An 18568-nucleotide genomic window follows, 5' to 3' on the forward strand; every position below is an offset into this window, starting at 1 on the left:
ACTGGAATTATCTGCAATTTCTCATTGTAGAATTTAAGAAGGACAGGTTTCAATTTGTTCTTATAAGCAAGGATGTGAGACCATCGTTATTAATTGATCTTCACTGATTTTTTTTATTTATTTAGCAATAGCTACTTTTTTTTTCTTTTCTTGTTTCGTGATTGTTGAAGTAAAGCAAAAGATAAAAAAGTTCTTTTTACACAGTAAATAAGCCAAGTTGAACATATGTAAATGATGTCTAAATGATGTAACAAAGTGAGTGAGAAAAACAAAACTGACATAACAAGTAAATGAATCAGTTGTTCTACTTTTCAAATATTTTTATCATTTAAAATATTTGTTAATATGAATATTAACAAATTTTTTTCCTTTGTATCTATGCCATTCTCAAAATTATAAATACAGTGGTAGCTGCTAATTAATCAAATAGAAAATTTGTTTTTTTTACTAAATTAACCATGCGATGGACAGAAATTTTCTCTTTCAACGATTTCTCTCTTATAAATATTGTTTTCATTAAAAAAAAAAAAAAAAAAAATGATGTTAAAACTGATAAATGAGCAAAATTAGTATTAAATATTTTCCTTTCATTTATGAATAATAAAAAAAAAAAAAAAAAAAACAGTTTCAGTCGTTTTTGTTTCCTTCTGTAATTATAAACTGCTATTATCTTACTGTCGAACGGAAGCTTCAAACACTATGATTTTAAAGCAATAATTCTAGCATTATCTTTTAGTGCTTTTTTTATTCCATCACCTGGATTTTTCGAATTACTCGAATACCGTTAGTATCAGACGTTTTTTTTTTTTTTTTTTTTTTTTTTTTTTTTTTCAATGAAGTTAACAATAGTTAGCTATTAAAAATTCCTAAAATAATGATTAATAATTAATCATTATGGTTACATGAAAGTTTCTCTCCGTTGCCTTCTTTCTTTTCCGCTATCAATTTTCTGAGATCTGCCAATATTTTAATTAATTACGAACTATTAAACAAATTTGCTTCTCACAATTCCAGCATGTAAAAAAATAAATTATAGAAATTGGAAAAAATAAAGTGATTAAATTCAAAAGATTAAAACAAATCAAATATACGGCACATTGTGATTTAATGACATCACACCGACAAAAAAAGTTAATAGGCTGATAAAACTTTGCCAAAAGTGTTGACATAATTCATCAAAGTGAAAGCTAATGGTTCTAAAAATAATTCGATCAGCACGAATAATTAGACAGATATTGTATATGTTTTCTGAAAATTTCTTGTTGATTTTTAACTGTAATACTTTATTAATAGCCGATTAAATATTTAGTCACTCGCTGATATAAGTTTGACGCTCTGTTGTAAACCGCATAACCAAACAACTTTATGAAATGATATGTTGTGTTTAAGAAGATTCTTTTCTTTCCCAAAAATTGATTTTCATTTTATTTATGCAATAATCGGGAGAGGAATACATATGAGCAATTCCATTTCATAAGTAATTTAAAAATAGCGATATTTATTCGCAAGTTCTTCGTACACAGCATGCAAGATTACTTGTGTAGATTACTTGTTACTTGTAAAGAAAAACGCTGCAAGAACAAAAAACAGGGACGAAAAACGACATAAATGTGCATATAAGATCAAACAAAAGAAATAGCTAACAACAGAGAATGTAAATAATAAAATAGAAATAGCAGAGAGCATTTCTTTTGTTTAAAGTACGCGAAATTTAATGATTCTTCATGTGCGATTTCAAGCCGGATTTAGCCTGAAAATCTTTACTGCATACAGTATAGTGGTAGACAGGTCTATTCATTTCATGAGTTGCCATGTGAGACTGCAAATGGTGTTTATGTATGAAACCTTTTCTGCATATCAAACAACTATACGGCTTTTCACCCGTATGAATCATCATATGTGATTTCATACTGTCAGACCGAGTGAAATTCTTTTTGCATATCGAACAACTGTACGGCTTTTCACCAGCATGAATCGTCATATGTCTTTTCATATTACGGAGATCACCAAAATTCCTTTTGCATATCGAACAACAGTAAGGCTTTTCACCGGTATGAATCACCATATGTGCTTTCATACTGTTGGACCGACTGAAATTCTTTTTGCATATCGAACAACTGTACAGCTTTTCACCAGTATGAGTCATCATATGTTTTTGATTATGCCCGAATTGAGTGAAATTTCTCTTGCATACTGGACAACTATACGGCTTTTCACCGGTATGAGTCATCACATGTTTTTTCATATGTGTTATTTCCTTTTGACATATATCACAACGCCGTTTCTTTCCTGTGCTTTCTTTTTCTGGTTCAATTACTTCCGTCAGTTTTTCGATTGGAACAAGTCGTCGCGGTTTAATTCGTTCATCACTCACTCTTTTCACTGATAAGCCTTGCGATTTATTTCCTTCCTCTTTCACTTTTGATATTGATAAATCCAACGGTTCTGTTTGTTCCGTTTGCGCTACCTTAAATGATATGAAATTATCAATGAAAAATCACTGTGAAAAATTTAAATGCCGATGGTATTGTGGTGTTATGTTGCTTTTTTTTTTTTTTTAACTTTATGTGGACTTACTGGGTTTCGAATATTGCTCAATTGGAAGACAAAGAAGAATAAATAGATGAAATGCATGTCAATGAGAATAATTTGTTGCCAATTCTAAAAAACATTCAAATTTATTGACGGTTGCTTCTAAAGAATAATATCGCTGCTATTTGACAAATGCGCAAAGGAGATATTTCTTCAAGTAAATGCTTATACTAAATATATTAGTTTATTTACAAATTTATCATCTAATTCCAAACTCAAAAGTTTGAAAAGAGGTAACGTCTTCTGTCGAAATGAATGAAACAGAACTTGCTGAATGAAAATTGTAGGAGAGTGTGACAGAGGCCAACCGATCAATTCTGTTAGATATTGTTCGATAATCGCATGTATAAGTTCTCATTCAGATGGGGGTGGCAAACTACGTGTATTGATAACTTACGTCTACGTATAATAACGTATGTATAGCAATAATAATAGAATATATAATAATGTATAATAAAATGATAATAGCACTACTGCTTAATCCTTTATACTGAATCATTTCTTTTCAGCTTCTGTATTTTATTGTTATAAATAATTTATGCAAAGCAGTTGTGACACTTTTTGTAATTTTATTATATTTCGCTTCAATTTTTCCACATTTTCAAATTTTTGGGAATATTGGAAAGAATGGAAAATTACATTGCTGCATCTCTTATAATTGGTAATGTTGATTTATAAATGCTAAATGGTTTCAACTTTAAATTTGCTTTGTGTTGTGTGCAAATTAGGTTATTAAATTTTTTTTACGATTTTCATATTTAACACCATGTGATGTAGATAGCTGTCAAATGAATTCTTATTGATGATTTCCAATACTTTTAAACTTTTCAAATGCCAATTGCAATGAAAATATGAAGAAAAAAGGCGATGGTAATGATCCTATCATTTACTGACAGTAATCAGCAACGTTGCACAATGTGTGGTTGGTATAACTTAAATGCTGAACGGAAAACCATCAGTTTGACATCTAATAGCTGTGTAACCGATAGGGTTGCCTAATGGCTTCACACGGTATGCTTGGACTGGAATTATCTGCAATTCCAGACAGTTAAACTTAAGGACAGGCTTCAATTTTTTCCTAAAAGATGTGACAAGATGTAATTTATACATTTTTAATATACGTCCTTTTCGTTTTTTTTTTTTTTTTTTAATTGAAATTTAAATAAATTCAAATGACTTGCAAAATAGTGGAAGGAAGATATTAACAGTTGTTTATAAGTCAGGATCATTTTGACAAATTCAAACCTTGATTTAACATTGTCCAAGTCGATTTATGTTAAATATAGGAATTCATCATCCAAATGAGCACATGGAAGGTAAAACAAATCACTTGCTGAACTGCGTATAAGAAAATGCTTTTAATGATTCATCTTTAATCCACTTTCTTATATTGAATACCCGCATAATGCGGAATTCACTTTGCTTGTTTCTGAATTTGATTTTCAAATATATTTAATGGTAATCATTTTATTCACAATAATTTGCTACCTTACAGTCAATTTCTTTATTTATTCGAATAATGAACTATTCGCTATCAATGATTGAATAAGTTAATAACTAAAAATGATATATAATGCAATCAACTGAAATCCACCTGAAGTATTTTTGACCAATTATACCAAATTGCCACAGTCAATGAATAGACGATTTAGCAAACTTTTTAAAAATGAATAATTCATCTATCATTTAATGCCTAATGAGCAAACATTTAAGATACTAAAAATCTATTCCAAAAAAACAAAAAGACGATGAAAAAGTTTATGAACTTCTGATTTCAGGATAGACAAATTGAAGATGTAAAGGAAAAATTTATCCAAATGAGAAAGGCTTGTCAAACAAGGGTAAAAAAAATTGAAATAACCTTCGAGCATATTCCAAATCATATCCAACCGATTCATGAAGTGCAGACATCTACATTTTTTTTTATTTTTATTAATTTCTTAAGAATTATCCAATTTAATCTGATAAAAAAACAAAGTAAAGAGATTTATTTGGACAGCAAAATGTTCATCTTTAATAAAGAATACGACTGGATAACTCAGTAGCGCTACATTTCTTAGTAACAAATAAATTCAATTTGATTACTGATTTCAACTGTTATTTGTTATTAAAAAGTGTTCTCATCTCAAACCTTATTTTAAATTCTTTTTTTTAGAAAAATCTTCCATTCTCGTATTTACATAACATCTTACATTTCACTTCCTTCTTTTACGTTAATCTGAACTCAAATAATCAGGAACCTAGAAATAGAAATATCCGAGAAGCTATTGCTTGCTCTAACGGATGACAGGACTATGCTTCAACTAGAAATAAATTGCAAAATGAAATTGGTTAATTTTGATCAATTTTTCAGTTCCAATTTTTTGCATATTTTCAATATTGAATGCCATGAGTAAAGAAAACAAAGAATAGTAACTTCAAAATTTTCGTTGATTTAATCCATAAAATTGTTAATTTGAGTATAAAAATTTCCAAAATATATTTCATATACTTTCTCTGAAAAAAAGCTTCGTTTTAATACTGAAATTAAGGATTGCAGTGAAGCGAATTGTATCTTTATAATTTTGATGCTTTTTAGAACAGTTGCCAGCAATGCCAAATCTACCGGAAACCAGAATAAAACCTTCGAACAAGTTGGTTTAGATTACTTGAGTCCTCTTCTAATTAAATCTAGTTAAAAGATGGTCGCTCTTTTTACATGTTTTATTACCAGAGCAGTACATCTTGAAACGACAGAAAACTTATCCGCCGAAAATTTTTTGCATATTTTTCGAAAATTAATTGCTTAACGAAACTAGTCCTAAGCGATAACGCCATCATTTCCAACTTTTATTCAAGATTATTATGAAAAAAAAAAAAAACGCTTATTTTTTGGCAGCAAAGGGCATGATATGGAAGAAAATAGAAAGAAAACTTTTAAAAGAAAGAGAATTGATAACGCTAATAGCAAAGATAAGGAATGCTTAATATCCGAGCATTAACTTACATAGGCTTTGATGAATAGAGTCATAGGCTCAATCGATTTCATTTCACCTATTGCTTCATTAATATATATTATAATCCTGGCTACGGAACATAATTCCTTACCGGAAATTAATTCAATTCTGAACAAGTTTTGGAAAAGTAATCTACTCCTATGCTACATTTGGGTATGCGCTAAGAGAATATAAATAGTCTCATTGCATACCGCCGCTGGGCCACTGACGCATTAGTGCTTTACGTAACTTCGGTAGTCCTATGCTAACCAATTATGATATTATTAATCAAGAGAATATGCTTCTTATACATTAAGGATTAAGGACAAACTAGTCAAATAGTGGACCAGTACTCTTATCACATTAGAGTTTTTTTGGAATTTGTGAAAAGAATACCTTACATATCTTAGAGAAGAACATAGACAAAAAGAACTAATCTCTCGTAGATTGGTAAAAAAAAATCTCGTAAAAAAAAAAAAAAAAAAAAAAAGGAATTTCACGTGAAAATGAAATAGTTTTATTAAATGAACCCTCGTCGTATGTGTAAATTAGCAAAGATAGTAAAAATTAACCGAGAATAGGATAGAAGAATAAAAAGTGCAGCAATACAAATACTTAATGGAAAACAGTTTGATCGGTCAATAACTATGCTTTGTCCTATGGAAATAGATGGTTCCGAGAACGTAAAAAATAAATGGAAGGAACGTTTAGAGAGACGAACCAGAAGTGTCAAAAACTACAAATTGTATCGAGTCAAAGAATAAGTCAAATTTTACGATTTTACGAAAATTTTATTATTAATAATAATTGTACAGATTATAGTAATAAATAATTGTATTGAATTTTCGGAAGACTGTTTAATTTTCAATTTTTAAAACTTTAAATTAATTGAAGCTTGCTTTGAATGATTTCTTTTAATCCAACATTTTTATAGCTTTCCATATGTATTCGATGTTTTCATATCTCTTTGAAACAGTCGTGTTATGGAATATTCTGAACTGTGTCGCTTTCTGCAAAAGATATTACCGCCTGTAACTGCAGCTCAGTGCATAAGAACTCAAAATTTGATTTGAAATGTTCATTATTATTTCCACAAGAAAATTCTGTCATTCTTGTTGACTGCATATTTTTTCCTAAGCCTTACTTATTAAGCTTATCAATTTGATATGTCTATTAGGTAAATTAGCATTTTCATTCTGATTTTAAACTTGAACTGATTTTAAACTCAAAATTATAAACTCGAACTTTTGTTGTAGAATTCATATATGTGGGTGAAAAAGTCTGATGCTATATTTACCATTCATTATTCACCTGTGTTTTTCTTTTATTACATTTCCGCCAGACAAAGGAAGCCTTGAGATTTCTTATTCACATGAGCGCCCGTTGGAAGGTTTTAACATTGTGCTCTCACTGTTTGTTTTTTTTTCTTATTTCCTATCTGCTTCACGTAATTTTTTTTTTTTTTTTTCAATTAATTATGGAATAAAGCAAAAGAGATGTGTCGTTTACACAACTAACAAATCTAAAACTTCGCTTTGAGAAGAAATATCAGTACAATAAGCTTATTGCTATTAAATTTTGTCAACTGAAAATTGATTTCAATAGAAGTGATATGGATAGAGTTATTCGAATAACAAAATACCTTTTTAAATGACATTTTCATTTTGCTACGTTTTTATTATTCTGAAGTTAATAAATTAATTCTAAAAAATTTAATTACACTGAAATCATAAATAAGTCTGTCACTATTAAATGTTGTACTAACTTTTTTCTACTGCTGATAAATTTTGAAGTTTTTGAGAACACGAGGACTTTGATCTTTTATTTTTAACATATGGACAAATAAATGCCTAGAAAGTTTAGTTGCAAATCAATGGCCTGAAATATCATTTTTTTTTATTAGATTGCGTCGAATTTTAGTTTTAAAAAAAATTGATTAGCCCACAAATATTTCATGCAAGCTTTTCAAACTGAAAAAGATTGGATAAAATTTTCGTTTAATTGTGTGAGCAGCTGAATAATTTCAGTTTGCCATGCTCATTTTAATTTAATAAACTATACGATAGAGAGAAAGTTGGATCATTTTGTGTTAGAAAGATCATTTTTGATGTAATCTGCTATGATTGTCTTCATACTAATCTTTTCAATTCTAATTTATTTAATTACACGTTTATAAGTAACTAATTCCATCGGTTCATTGCAATTATCAATGCTATAAGTGTTTTCGTGCTTTACAAAAAAGTTTAAAATACTGGAGTTCTTTTTTTTGAAAAATTTTTATATTCCTTCTGAATGCTTTTTCACAAATATGCTCTTATTTTTTGTAAAGCACGAAAACTTTTTTTTTCTAAAACAAGTATTATATAGTTTCTCTTTTTTTGAGAAAAAAAAAATTTTGTGAAGTATTGCCATCATTTTCTTGTCTTTACTTAATTTAGGCTTTGTTTATTGATGTTTAATCCAAAGTTGGTTCATCGAGTCTGGGAAATTTCTCGTCAAAACTGCGTTACTTTTGTAGTATCAGGTATTATTGGCTCAACTATAATTTTAGAGAGATAAAACATTCATTTGCTAATTAAATTATGATAGACTATGAAAGATGGCCAAACATTCGGACTTTCGGTTAGGTGAAATTTCGATTCTAAAAGCATTAATAGCGTTATTTTCCTTCTGAAAATATATGTGAAAGAGAATGGAAATGTTTGAGACAACAACTATTTATTATGGTGGTATTTTTAAACTTAAAAATTTTACTGAACTGATTTCCATTTTCAATTTATTTAGCTATGTATGTATCTGTAAATTAGCATTATAGTAATATTTTCAAAGAATTTTAGTAACATTTTTTTTTTTTTTTTTTCATTTTGTTTTATTTAATACTATGATTCTGAGTAAAAAATATTTTGAGTTTTATTTCAGAACTTACTTTAGGCATGCAACAGTTCATCTTGCAAACACTATATTTTATCCAAAAGTTATGAAAATAATCAATTTACTCAATATTTTACTTATCCAAAAGTTATGAAATAATCAATAAGAGATTTTAGATTTTAGGCTTAAAAAAGTTCACTGTTTTATGCGGTTAGCATTTAAATGGCAATGATGTTATTAAATTGATGTATAACTATCTGAGTAACAGTAGTGTTAGTAGTAAAAACTATGTCGACTTTAAAAATTCGAAGTGTAAATTTCCGTAAATTTCATCCCTTCTTTTGATTCATTTCATACCGGAAAACGTCGAATTCTTCAATAACTTAAGAACTCACCACATTTGAATCGAGAAAGATGGAATAAAAAAGATTAGTGATAAGCAGTTAGTCTGACAATCGACCTAGAAACGTGTCATTTTTGTTTTGTGATCTGAACAATATCACCGAACACTTTTCAGATTTTATTTCTAAATATGATTCTATTATTCCGCATTTCGTGATTATGTATGTTTGCATGCATTTATGTGAATATTTAATTATTCAATAAACAATTGAAAAATTGTCAAATTAATCAATTTTTTGATTTTTTTATTATTTACAAATCACCCCAATTGTAATTCGTAAAGTGTTGTTGTTTAATTTTTTTTACGACACATCGCATAATAAATACATTTCACATGAATTAAGCTTAAAATAATTATTCTCTTAGAATATTATTTGAATAAATGCAAAAATATTCCGGAAAAAACATATCACTCGGTGAAATACATTCCGGATAGTATATAATCCAGAAACAATTTATTTTTTTTTCCCTTCTATAAAAAATTTCCATCTAGACCACTGAGTAAACAAAGCCAAAAACGAACCGAATAATTTGATGTTGTCAATAAGAGATGGATCATTGGCGGTACTTCTATTATTGTTTATTGCGATAGCATTAGTCTTTTTGCAAAGAGCCAGTGATATAGAATCCAAGACAGACATACAAATTGGTCAGCAGGTATTAATAGGAGGATGGCAAGAATGCAGTCCGGATGACAATGAAATACAGGTTATTTCCTCTTTTTATTCATGCTTTTTTCATTTTTTTCCCTACACAAACACTCTATCATTTTTTTAAGTAATTATTTTGCTTTAAAATTTATAAACATTTAAATGTCATAAGTCAATTACATCTTTTACTTCACGTTCACGTTCCTACGTCTAATTTATCCGTCATGTATATATGTCTTTACCAATTCCTGTTAAATTTTTGTTCTGGGGTATTTGACATATCTGTACGAATTATAAGAATTATGTTTTTCTATTTGCATAGGAACTATTGCCAAGTATTTTAACTAAAGTAAATCAACAATCAAACGATGAGTACCATTTGATGCCAATCAAATTGCTAAAAGTTTCATCTCAAGTTGTCGCCGGTGTGAAATATAAGATGGAAGTACAGGTTGCTCGATCAGAATGCAAAAAAGTATGCTTCTAGTGGTAATTTCGGAATTTATAATATTCTTTAGCTTTCCTGAATCCTAATGAGAAATGACTGAAGGTGACATTTTGCCATAGGAAAATAGAGAAAGTGGTGAGGAAAAAGGAGAAGCAAAAAAGAAGAACAATTTCTTTGAAAACAAAGTAATGAAACTTGAAATATTCATTTAGAGCACTTTGCATGTCTCTTGAAAAGTTAAATTTTCAGAGTGCAAGTGAGCAAGTTAACGTGAAAACATGTAAAAAATTGGAAGGACACCCGGATCAGGTTTGTTGCATGTAATTTCAAGATAAAGTGAAAATGTTGACATTGAAATAATTTGACTGTAAGTAACATTTGGATTCGGAAATGAACCAATCGACCTGAATTAGATGAATCTAATCTTAATGATATTTTTTCTCTAATGCTTTATGTTTTGGGCTTTCACTATGTAAAATTGAAAGAGAAGAAATATATTCGAAGCGCTGTGTTATATGGCATGGCAGAGTAGAACATTCTTAGATCAATGTTCTCATTCAAACTGTGATGACAATAGTTTGAAATACGAACTTGAAAGTAAAATTCACTTTTGAGGATGTAAGCACTTGCCAAAAGTACTTATGTGAGACTTGCACAAGGCATTAAATTATTTCTTTTAATTAATTTGAGTGTAGTAGATTTTGCAATGGATCAGTTATTGCAAAACATATATTTAGCATTTATTTTACATTTTAATTATGTATTAACTATTTTTCTAATCTTTTTCAGGTGATGACATTGGAGGTATGGGAGAAACCATGGGAAGATTTTTTGCAGGTGAATATTTTGGAGACAAAGGTACTCTCGTCAGTATGATTGTCTCTGTGATTATCAGTCCTATTTCATACTATTATTTTCAGTGCTTTTTAGTACTTTTCGATTTAGTGTTACGTCTTTTTTTTTTTCGCTGCATTTTGTAATTTTATAAAAATTAATGTTTTAATTGGTGCATAAATATTTGGATTTGGTAATGCTAGTATGCTGCATATGAATTGATTATTTTAAGACACTTTAGATTACCTGAGACTCTCAGAAAGAATAAATTTATACTTGTTTTTCTTATCAATTGAGTCATTTAACTAAGTGCATTCCATTTTTTTAAAAGATGAATAAACTTGAGAAAATGTTTTATAATTTGCAATAAATATAAGAAACCATTCGCTACTGTAACTAACCATTTGCTAAAATTACTTATGATTGCAGTGGTAGCAAGTAGCTGCAAGTGGTTACGCAGCAAGTGGTTACACGCACAGTACCGATGATTACGTAACAGGTGATTGTAAGTGGTAGCAACAGTAGCAAGTGGTTACGTAGCAGGTGATTGTAAGTGGTTGGACAGCAGGTAGCTGCAGTAAATGGTGGTTGCAAATGGTTATGCAGCAGGTGGCTGCAACAGCAAGTGGCTGCGAATAATAGGGCAGTAGATGCAAGTTAAAATACGAATAATAGCAGTAGGTGCCAATTAAAATACTTGCAACCACTTGCAATAGGTTGCTGTGGTGGTGAGTAGTGCAAATAACAAGAAATGCAGCAAGTATAGCAAGTAGGAGCAAGCGGTTCAACAATAATTTTACCAATTTTATGTTTGTTAACAACACTAAATTATGGCATCGTCCAATTTTAGTTCCTTTGTCTGTACTACTTGCTATACTTGCATCCAGATTCACTTAGATTCAATCAGTTAATATTATAAAACAGTATGATGCCTCATGTAGTGGTTTTTAATGCCTAATCATCAATATTTCCGGTTTTACATTTCGTCAGAAATGCATAAAATATACTAAGTAACATTAACTGAAGAAAGTGTAGTTAGTTGGGTTAGCGAAAAGACATGCATGACGTTAAAATAATCACGGAAAGCATATAACAACTATAATTAATGAAGGACATGTAGGAGGGAAAATTAAAATAATTTAATACATAAATAACAAAAAAAAAAATGAAGTTGGAAAAAAATACACAATATATACACAATCAAAAGGATCAAAAATATCACATTTTGAGCAGAAATAATAAAAACACCTACTGCCCTATTATTCGCAGCCACTTGCTGCTACAACCACCTGCTGCATAACCACTTGCTACTGTAACCACCTGTAACCATAATTGATATGTTCACTTTTCAAAAATCTTCATTGATCATTTCAATTTTATGATGCGAAAATTTGACAGCACATGATACGAGATTTTATGTCAATGAATTTATGCTACTGGATTAAGAGACAAGAAGAAAATCATTGCAATTAAAATGAACAATCAATGTCAAAGAAAAAAAAAAATAAATAAAAATCATTTGTATCTAACAGTAATTAAATTTCAAAAAAAAAACTGATCAAATATATTATACTTAGCATGTGACAGATATAATCATAACTTTGCAAATGAATTTAATTACTACTTTTTTTTGGTTTCTAAAATTGAACCATATAATAATGTCATCAATAAATAATATTATTCTATCATACAATTAAAACCTAAAATTGCATGTTTCATTTTTTTTTTTGTCCGGTTATATTTTTATTATTTTTTTCCAATTGATTTTACACATCATCCTTACAGTTGTCAAACTTTAAATGAAATTATTAAATAAAAAATGATATGGAAAAGACAGAAGAAATGAGAGAACGAAAGAGTGCGAGTAATAAATAATAAAATTTTTCTATTGAATCTATTAGCTTAAACATTAATAGTAAATTGAAATTGGAGAATAATAGTTCATACCTAATAAATTTATTGCATTTAAAATATAGTGATAATTGATAAGGTATTATTCCGCTTTTATTGCTTATCATATGTATTTCAAATGAATAAATTTTTGAAATGTCCGACAATGATAAATTTATTATTGTTTGTAATACCAAATTATAAAGTGATAAAAATTAATATTATGCTTTTAATAAAAAACCTTCCATACATTTGCTTATAATACTAATTATGTTAATAAATTGTACAATTACAAATTGATAAAAATATTTAATTAAGAAAACAATAATTTTTATTCGTTTTTTCAAATAAATTATGTAAAATTCTATTATGCAGTCACAATCCTTTCTCTAATAAAATTTTTCTTATTTCAAATTTTTTCAAAATTCAAAAACTTTTATACTTTAACTGCTCAGTTTTCTTCTTTCTTTTTTTTTTTTTTTATTGCTTAGTGTCAATAAAAATGATTAGTGTTCCTTTCTTACATCGTTTGATTACTTTTTTTTTTCTTTTTTAAAATCTTTTCTGATATTTTCTTATATCTGTTTCGTTCGCTTACTAAGAACACAAACACAATAATGGAATAACTTCCTTAGTTTCACCGATAAATTGATGGTAATTCAACTGTTTAAGCAAAAAATAGTATTAATTTATATTTTGCATTTCAGATCAATATATATATATATATATATATATATTTTAGAAGTAATCAAAAATTTAACATTGATTGTGAATTGGTGGAAAAAATAAATTTTATTTTAAATTTATTAAGTCTACGGATTAAGTCAAATGAACTGCAATGAGGGTTACGAGAAAAATTATCTTTATTTACTATTATTCTTTTTTAATCATTTGTGATTTTTTTTTTTGTGTCTTTTTTTTATTTTTTAGCTTGACAAATTTAATTAATAAAAGACTAGTGAATACTATAAATGATGTGTGATTAAAAAATGAAATTTAAAAAAGGAAGAATAAAATACATAACTCGTTTAATGCTTATTTTAATAGTGTAATTCTCAAATTATCATTTGGGATAATGAAATTAAACTAGATTTTGAATAACAAAAACTTTGCTACGTTATGTATATAATTTACTAACTTAATTAACTGGAATAAAGCCTTTAATATCATTAATGATTTTTCTTTTCTATTTTTCAAATGTTTACTTTAAGATGCAATTATGTTTAATATTAGGTAATACATTACTGCATGGAACACATGAGAAGTTGAGATGATCCTTTATAAAATTATTGAATGAAAAATTCATGAAAAATGATACTAATAGATGAAAGTTCTCTTTATAAAATTAAGATTTTTAAAATGAGATAATTTTAACAACAAAAAAAGGCAGAACGAAATTACTAAATCAGTATTACCCAATAACAGAACGAAATTACTAAATCAGTATTACCCAATAACAGAACGAAATTACTAAATCAGTATTACTTGCAAAAAAAAAAAAAATTTTTAAAAATATTAAGTCAATGTTACTTACGAGGACTCTAATGCAGATTTTATATCGTTATTCTTTTTATCATATAATAATTTTTTTCTTTAAATATTTTGTGTTATTTTAATAAACAGTACAATCTTTATGACATATTTTACATTATGGCTGAAGAGAAGAGTAAATTTTGGTATTTTAAAGCAAATATTAAATAGTAATATCAATATTACTATTTAATAGATCAAATCTATTCGATTATTTTTCTATTTCTTTTTTTTGTCTTTCATAACAAACAATTGCAATATTTTTAATAATTTTTTCTTTTTTTTTTTTTTTTTTTGATGAAAATTACTACAAAATATAAATAAGCAGTACTAGTGATGTCTGTTCGTATCTATTCGTAATAAACAACATTTGAGCAAATATTAAAAATGCTACAACTATCAAAAAAAAAAAAAAAAAATAGCAAAAATAATTTACAATATTTTTGTTATTGTCATATATTATCTCATTCAATTTATAAGTTAGATGTGCTTTAGTGATTTTTTTTTTTATTTTATTTTAGAACATCTATACTTAGCTAATAACAAAACATATAATAGTGTTTTCTGGATATAATCAAAGCTAACAAGGCATTACTTTTTTGTCAGCTGTTTGTTGAAACGATTAAAACAAAGATCAATTTGATGAAAATTGAAATATTTGTATTTGCAATGATGATTCATTTTAGAAAAATGATTCTTTAAAATAGTTTACACATTAACTTTTTATGTTTAAGAGTTTTTCAGCATTAAAAGACAAAATAAATTTTCATTTTCTTCGTTTATTTAACCAGTTTAAAATTAAAATTACAATTATTTGATATTGTTAATCGAAAACATTATGATACCAATTTGTTGTAAACGTATATAAAAATACATCCTAACAGTACTAACCAATTATTCGGTTTAATTAATTCAACTGACAATTTAATGGTAGCTATTCGTAGTCAAAACTAATTTTTTCTTGAAATTTGTTTTTTCTCCAAGAATTTTTGAAATGTCATTTTATTGTAAAATAATTTTTGCCGTACCAATGCATCTTTTTTTTTACAAAAAAAAAAAAAAAAATTGCAAGGCTATGCAAATAAACATATTAATTCATTATTATTAATCAGTAATTTTCATCTTTTCTCGAGAATATCGCAGTAAATTTCGTTGTTAATATTCTTGTCCTTGATAATAAATTTCCCTGATAAATTTTGCTAACAAATTTAACATCGATAAATATTTTTTAAAAAAACTTTCCTAATGTCAACTTTTATAAGATTGAAGGACAAATAAAAGTAAAAAAAAAAAGTGCGTTATGGCCACATTTAAGATGCTTACAACAAATTGCTACCATATTTTATCGTTCAATTCTTCAACAAAATATTCTTTTCGTTTAATATGCAGTAGGATTACCTTTTATTTTTAAATTTTTAGGTAACTGATCGAAACTTAGCGCAAATAGTCATTGCAAAATATCAAAAATAAAACTAATTAAATCCTAACAATAATGTTTATAAAAAGTGTTTATATGTCTGATATTGAAGCATGTATAACATTTGCATTTCATTATGTGAAAATATCAGCTGATCTGACCAATTTTCATAATTAATTAATTCTCTTTTGATAATCATTAATTAATTCTGTCCTGATATACCAATTTTTTAACTGGCAAATATTGTTTAAGATTAAATATTACTTGATTAGGAATCTATTTTTTTTTTTTTTTTTTTTTTTTGCAAATAATTTGCAATCAGACACAGAATTTATGTTAATAGCAATAAGATGATAAAAGATATGCTAATAAACAAAACGATAATTTTCTGAAATTTTTTTTTGAAAATTTTTTTCGGGCAAAAAAATAATAAGAAAACAAACCGAAAAAGCTGTCCTTCATCTCTTCAAAAATAATACAACGATGCATCACATGACTTATATATAAAAGAAGGATTTTTGGTGATATTATTAAGTCATTAAATTTTAAACATTAATTTTTAGACTTTTGATTTTTAGTCTTTTTCAAAAGTTTTACCTTCTATTATGCAACAAATTTGCGCTCACGAAAATATCGCAGTATCATTCTATCATTCCGCATTCCGCCCATAATGCTATTGCGCAGTGCAATGTGTTGTTTCTTCCAATTTTTTATATGAATGAGTGTGTATGTTTGTTTGTGTGCATGCAATAAACAATTGATAAATTCACTGAAATTAATCAGTTTTTAGAAATAATTGCAGAATGATAATTTACAAATTATTTTCGATTTATAATTTAAAAAGTGTTATTTTATAATAATTTAGCAAATAATAATGGTTTAGTTATTCATTAAATATTTATGATAAAAATCTTTTAGCTAAATATTTTAGTAAAGTACATTAAGCTGTTTACAAATTAAAATTTGATTCTTTTTTTTCGTTTTTTTCTCTCTCCCACTACAATAGTCGCTATTTTCATATCATGACCATATGTCTGCTACTCTCCTCATTTTCCTATCTCTTTTTTCGTTTAGACCAACTGTGTAAACAAAATAAGCAACGATTTGATGATGTCAACGATGTCAATAAAAGAAGGATTGTTGGTGATATTATTATCATTATTTTTATTTGATACGACAGCATTGATTCATCGACGAGAAATTCCTCATATGGAATCAAAAGGACAAATGCAGCGTGGCCAAGTTTTATTGGGAGGATGGCAAGAACGTAGTCCAGAAGATAACGAAATACTGGTTATAAATTTTTTTTTTTTGTTTTAATTTCTTTCCTTAAGTAATATATAAGTCAATCATCTCGTTTACATTATCATGCGTGTAATACGAATAATGAAAAGCGTGTAAATTTGTGTATAAAAAAGTATGGACTAATATATTTTTTTACTGATTTTATTAATTGAAATAAATGGAAAGGTATAAGTTAGAAATAGGAATTATTTAATAGATTTAGATTTTAAAGTGCTGAGTTACTTGCAGAAAGGAAATTTTCAATCATTTTTTCTGTTCATGTACTGCTATTGATTTATAAAGATTGCTATCTGCAGGAGCTATTGCCAAGTGTTTTAACTAAAGTAAATCAACAATCAAACGATGAGTACCATTTGATGCCAATCAAATTGCTAAACGTTTCATCTCAAGTTGTCGCCGGTGTGAAATATAAGATGGAAGTACAGGTTGCTCGATCAGAATGCAAAAAAGTATGCTTCTAGTGGTAATTTCGGAATTTATAATATTCTTTAGCTTTCCTGAATCCTAATGAGAAATGACTGAAGGTGACATTTTGCCATAGGAAAATAGAGAAAGTGGTGAGGAAAAAGGAGAAGCAAAAAAGAAGAACAATTTCTTTGAAAACAAAGTAATGAAACTTGAAATATTCATTTAGAGCACTTTGCATATCTCTTGAAAAGTTAAATTTTCAGAGTGCAAGTGAGCAAGTTAACTTGAAAACATGTAAAAAATTGGAAGGACATCCGGATCAGGTTTGTTGCATGTAATTTCAAGATAAAGTGAAAATGTTGACATTGAAATAATTTGACTGTAAGTAACATTTGGATTCGGAAATGAACCAATCGACCTGAATTAGATGAATCTAATCTTAATGATATTTTTTCTCTAATGCTTTATGTTTTGGGCTTTCACTATGTAAAATTGAAAGAGAAGAAATATATTCGAAGCGCTGTGTTATATGGCATGGCAGAGTAGAACATTCTTAGATCAATGTTCTCATTCAAACTGTGATGACAATAGTTTGAAATACGAACTTGAAAGTAAAATTCACTTTTGAGGATGTAAGCACTTGCCAAAAGTACTTATGTGAGACTTGCATAAGGCATTAAATTATTTCTTTTAATTAATTTGAGTGTAGTAGATTTTGCAATGGATCAGTTATTGCAAAACATATATTTAGCATTTATTTTACATTTTAATTATGTATTAACTATTTTTCTAATCTTTTTCAGGTGATGACATTGGAGGTATGGGAGAAACCATGGGAAGATTTTTTGCAGGTGAATATTTTGGAGACAAAGGTACTCTCGTCAGTATGATTGTCTCTGTGATTATCAGTCCTATTTCATACTATTATTTTCAGTGCTTTTTAGTACTTTTCGATTTAGTGTTACGTCTTTTTTTTTTCGCTGCATTTTGTAATTTTATAAAAATTAATGTTTTAATTGGTGCATAAATATTTGGATTTGGTAATGCTAGTATGCTGCATATCAATTGATTATTTTAAGACACTTTAGATTACCTGAGACTCTCAGAAAGAATAAATTTATACTTGTTTTTCTTATCAATTGAGTCATTTAACTAAGTGCATTCCATTTTTTTAAAAGATGAATAAACTTGAGAAAATGAAAGCTGTTTTATAATTTGCAATAAATAATAAATTGAATATTTTCTA

The 18568-nt window shown here is 27.5% G+C and overlaps 3 protein-coding genes across 4 annotated transcripts; 2 read left to right on the forward strand and 1 right to left on the reverse strand.

Moving 5' to 3' along the window:
* Positions 1 to 1711: 1711 nt before the first annotated feature.
* Bm17788 (Uncharacterized protein) lies at positions 1712 to 3091 on the reverse strand (the record flags this gene model as incomplete). Its single annotated transcript, XM_043082241.1, has 2 exons — positions 1712 to 2467; positions 2990 to 3091. The coding sequence occupies 2 exons, from the start codon at positions 3089 to 3091 to the stop codon at positions 1712 to 1714; spliced, it is 858 nt and encodes a 285-aa protein (XP_042938175.1).
* A 6283-nt stretch (positions 3092 to 9374) lies between these two features.
* Bm5160 (cystatin-type cysteine proteinase inhibitor CPI-2, putative) lies at positions 9375 to 10814 on the forward strand (the record flags this gene model as incomplete). The annotated part of the gene is made up of 4 exons (XM_043082242.1): positions 9375 to 9548; positions 9813 to 9965; positions 10188 to 10247; positions 10728 to 10814. The coding sequence occupies 4 exons, from the start codon at positions 9375 to 9377 to the stop codon at positions 10812 to 10814; spliced, it is 474 nt and encodes a 157-aa protein (XP_042938176.1).
* Positions 10815 to 16716: 5902 nt separating this feature from the next.
* Bm10669 (Uncharacterized protein) lies at positions 16717 to 18212 on the forward strand (the record flags this gene model as incomplete). 2 transcript variants are annotated; one of them, XM_043082243.1, is made up of 4 exons in its annotated part: positions 16717 to 16902; positions 17211 to 17363; positions 17586 to 17645; positions 18126 to 18212. In XM_043082243.1, 4 exons carry the CDS (start codon positions 16717 to 16719, stop codon positions 18210 to 18212), a joined length of 486 nt encoding a protein of 161 aa, XP_042938177.1. The 2 variants fall into 2 exon arrangements, with proteins under 2 accessions (XP_042938177.1, XP_042938178.1); XM_043082244.1 differs by having other exon boundaries at positions 16819 to 16902.
* Between the last annotated feature and the right edge of the window lie 356 nt (positions 18213 to 18568).

The sequence above is a fragment of the Brugia malayi genome, assembly GCF_000002995.4.
Source record: "Brugia malayi strain FR3 genome assembly, contig: Bm_v4_Chr4_scaffold_001, whole genome shotgun sequence".
In the NCBI taxonomy this organism is placed as follows: Eukaryota; Metazoa; Nematoda; class Chromadorea; order Rhabditida; family Onchocercidae; genus Brugia; species Brugia malayi.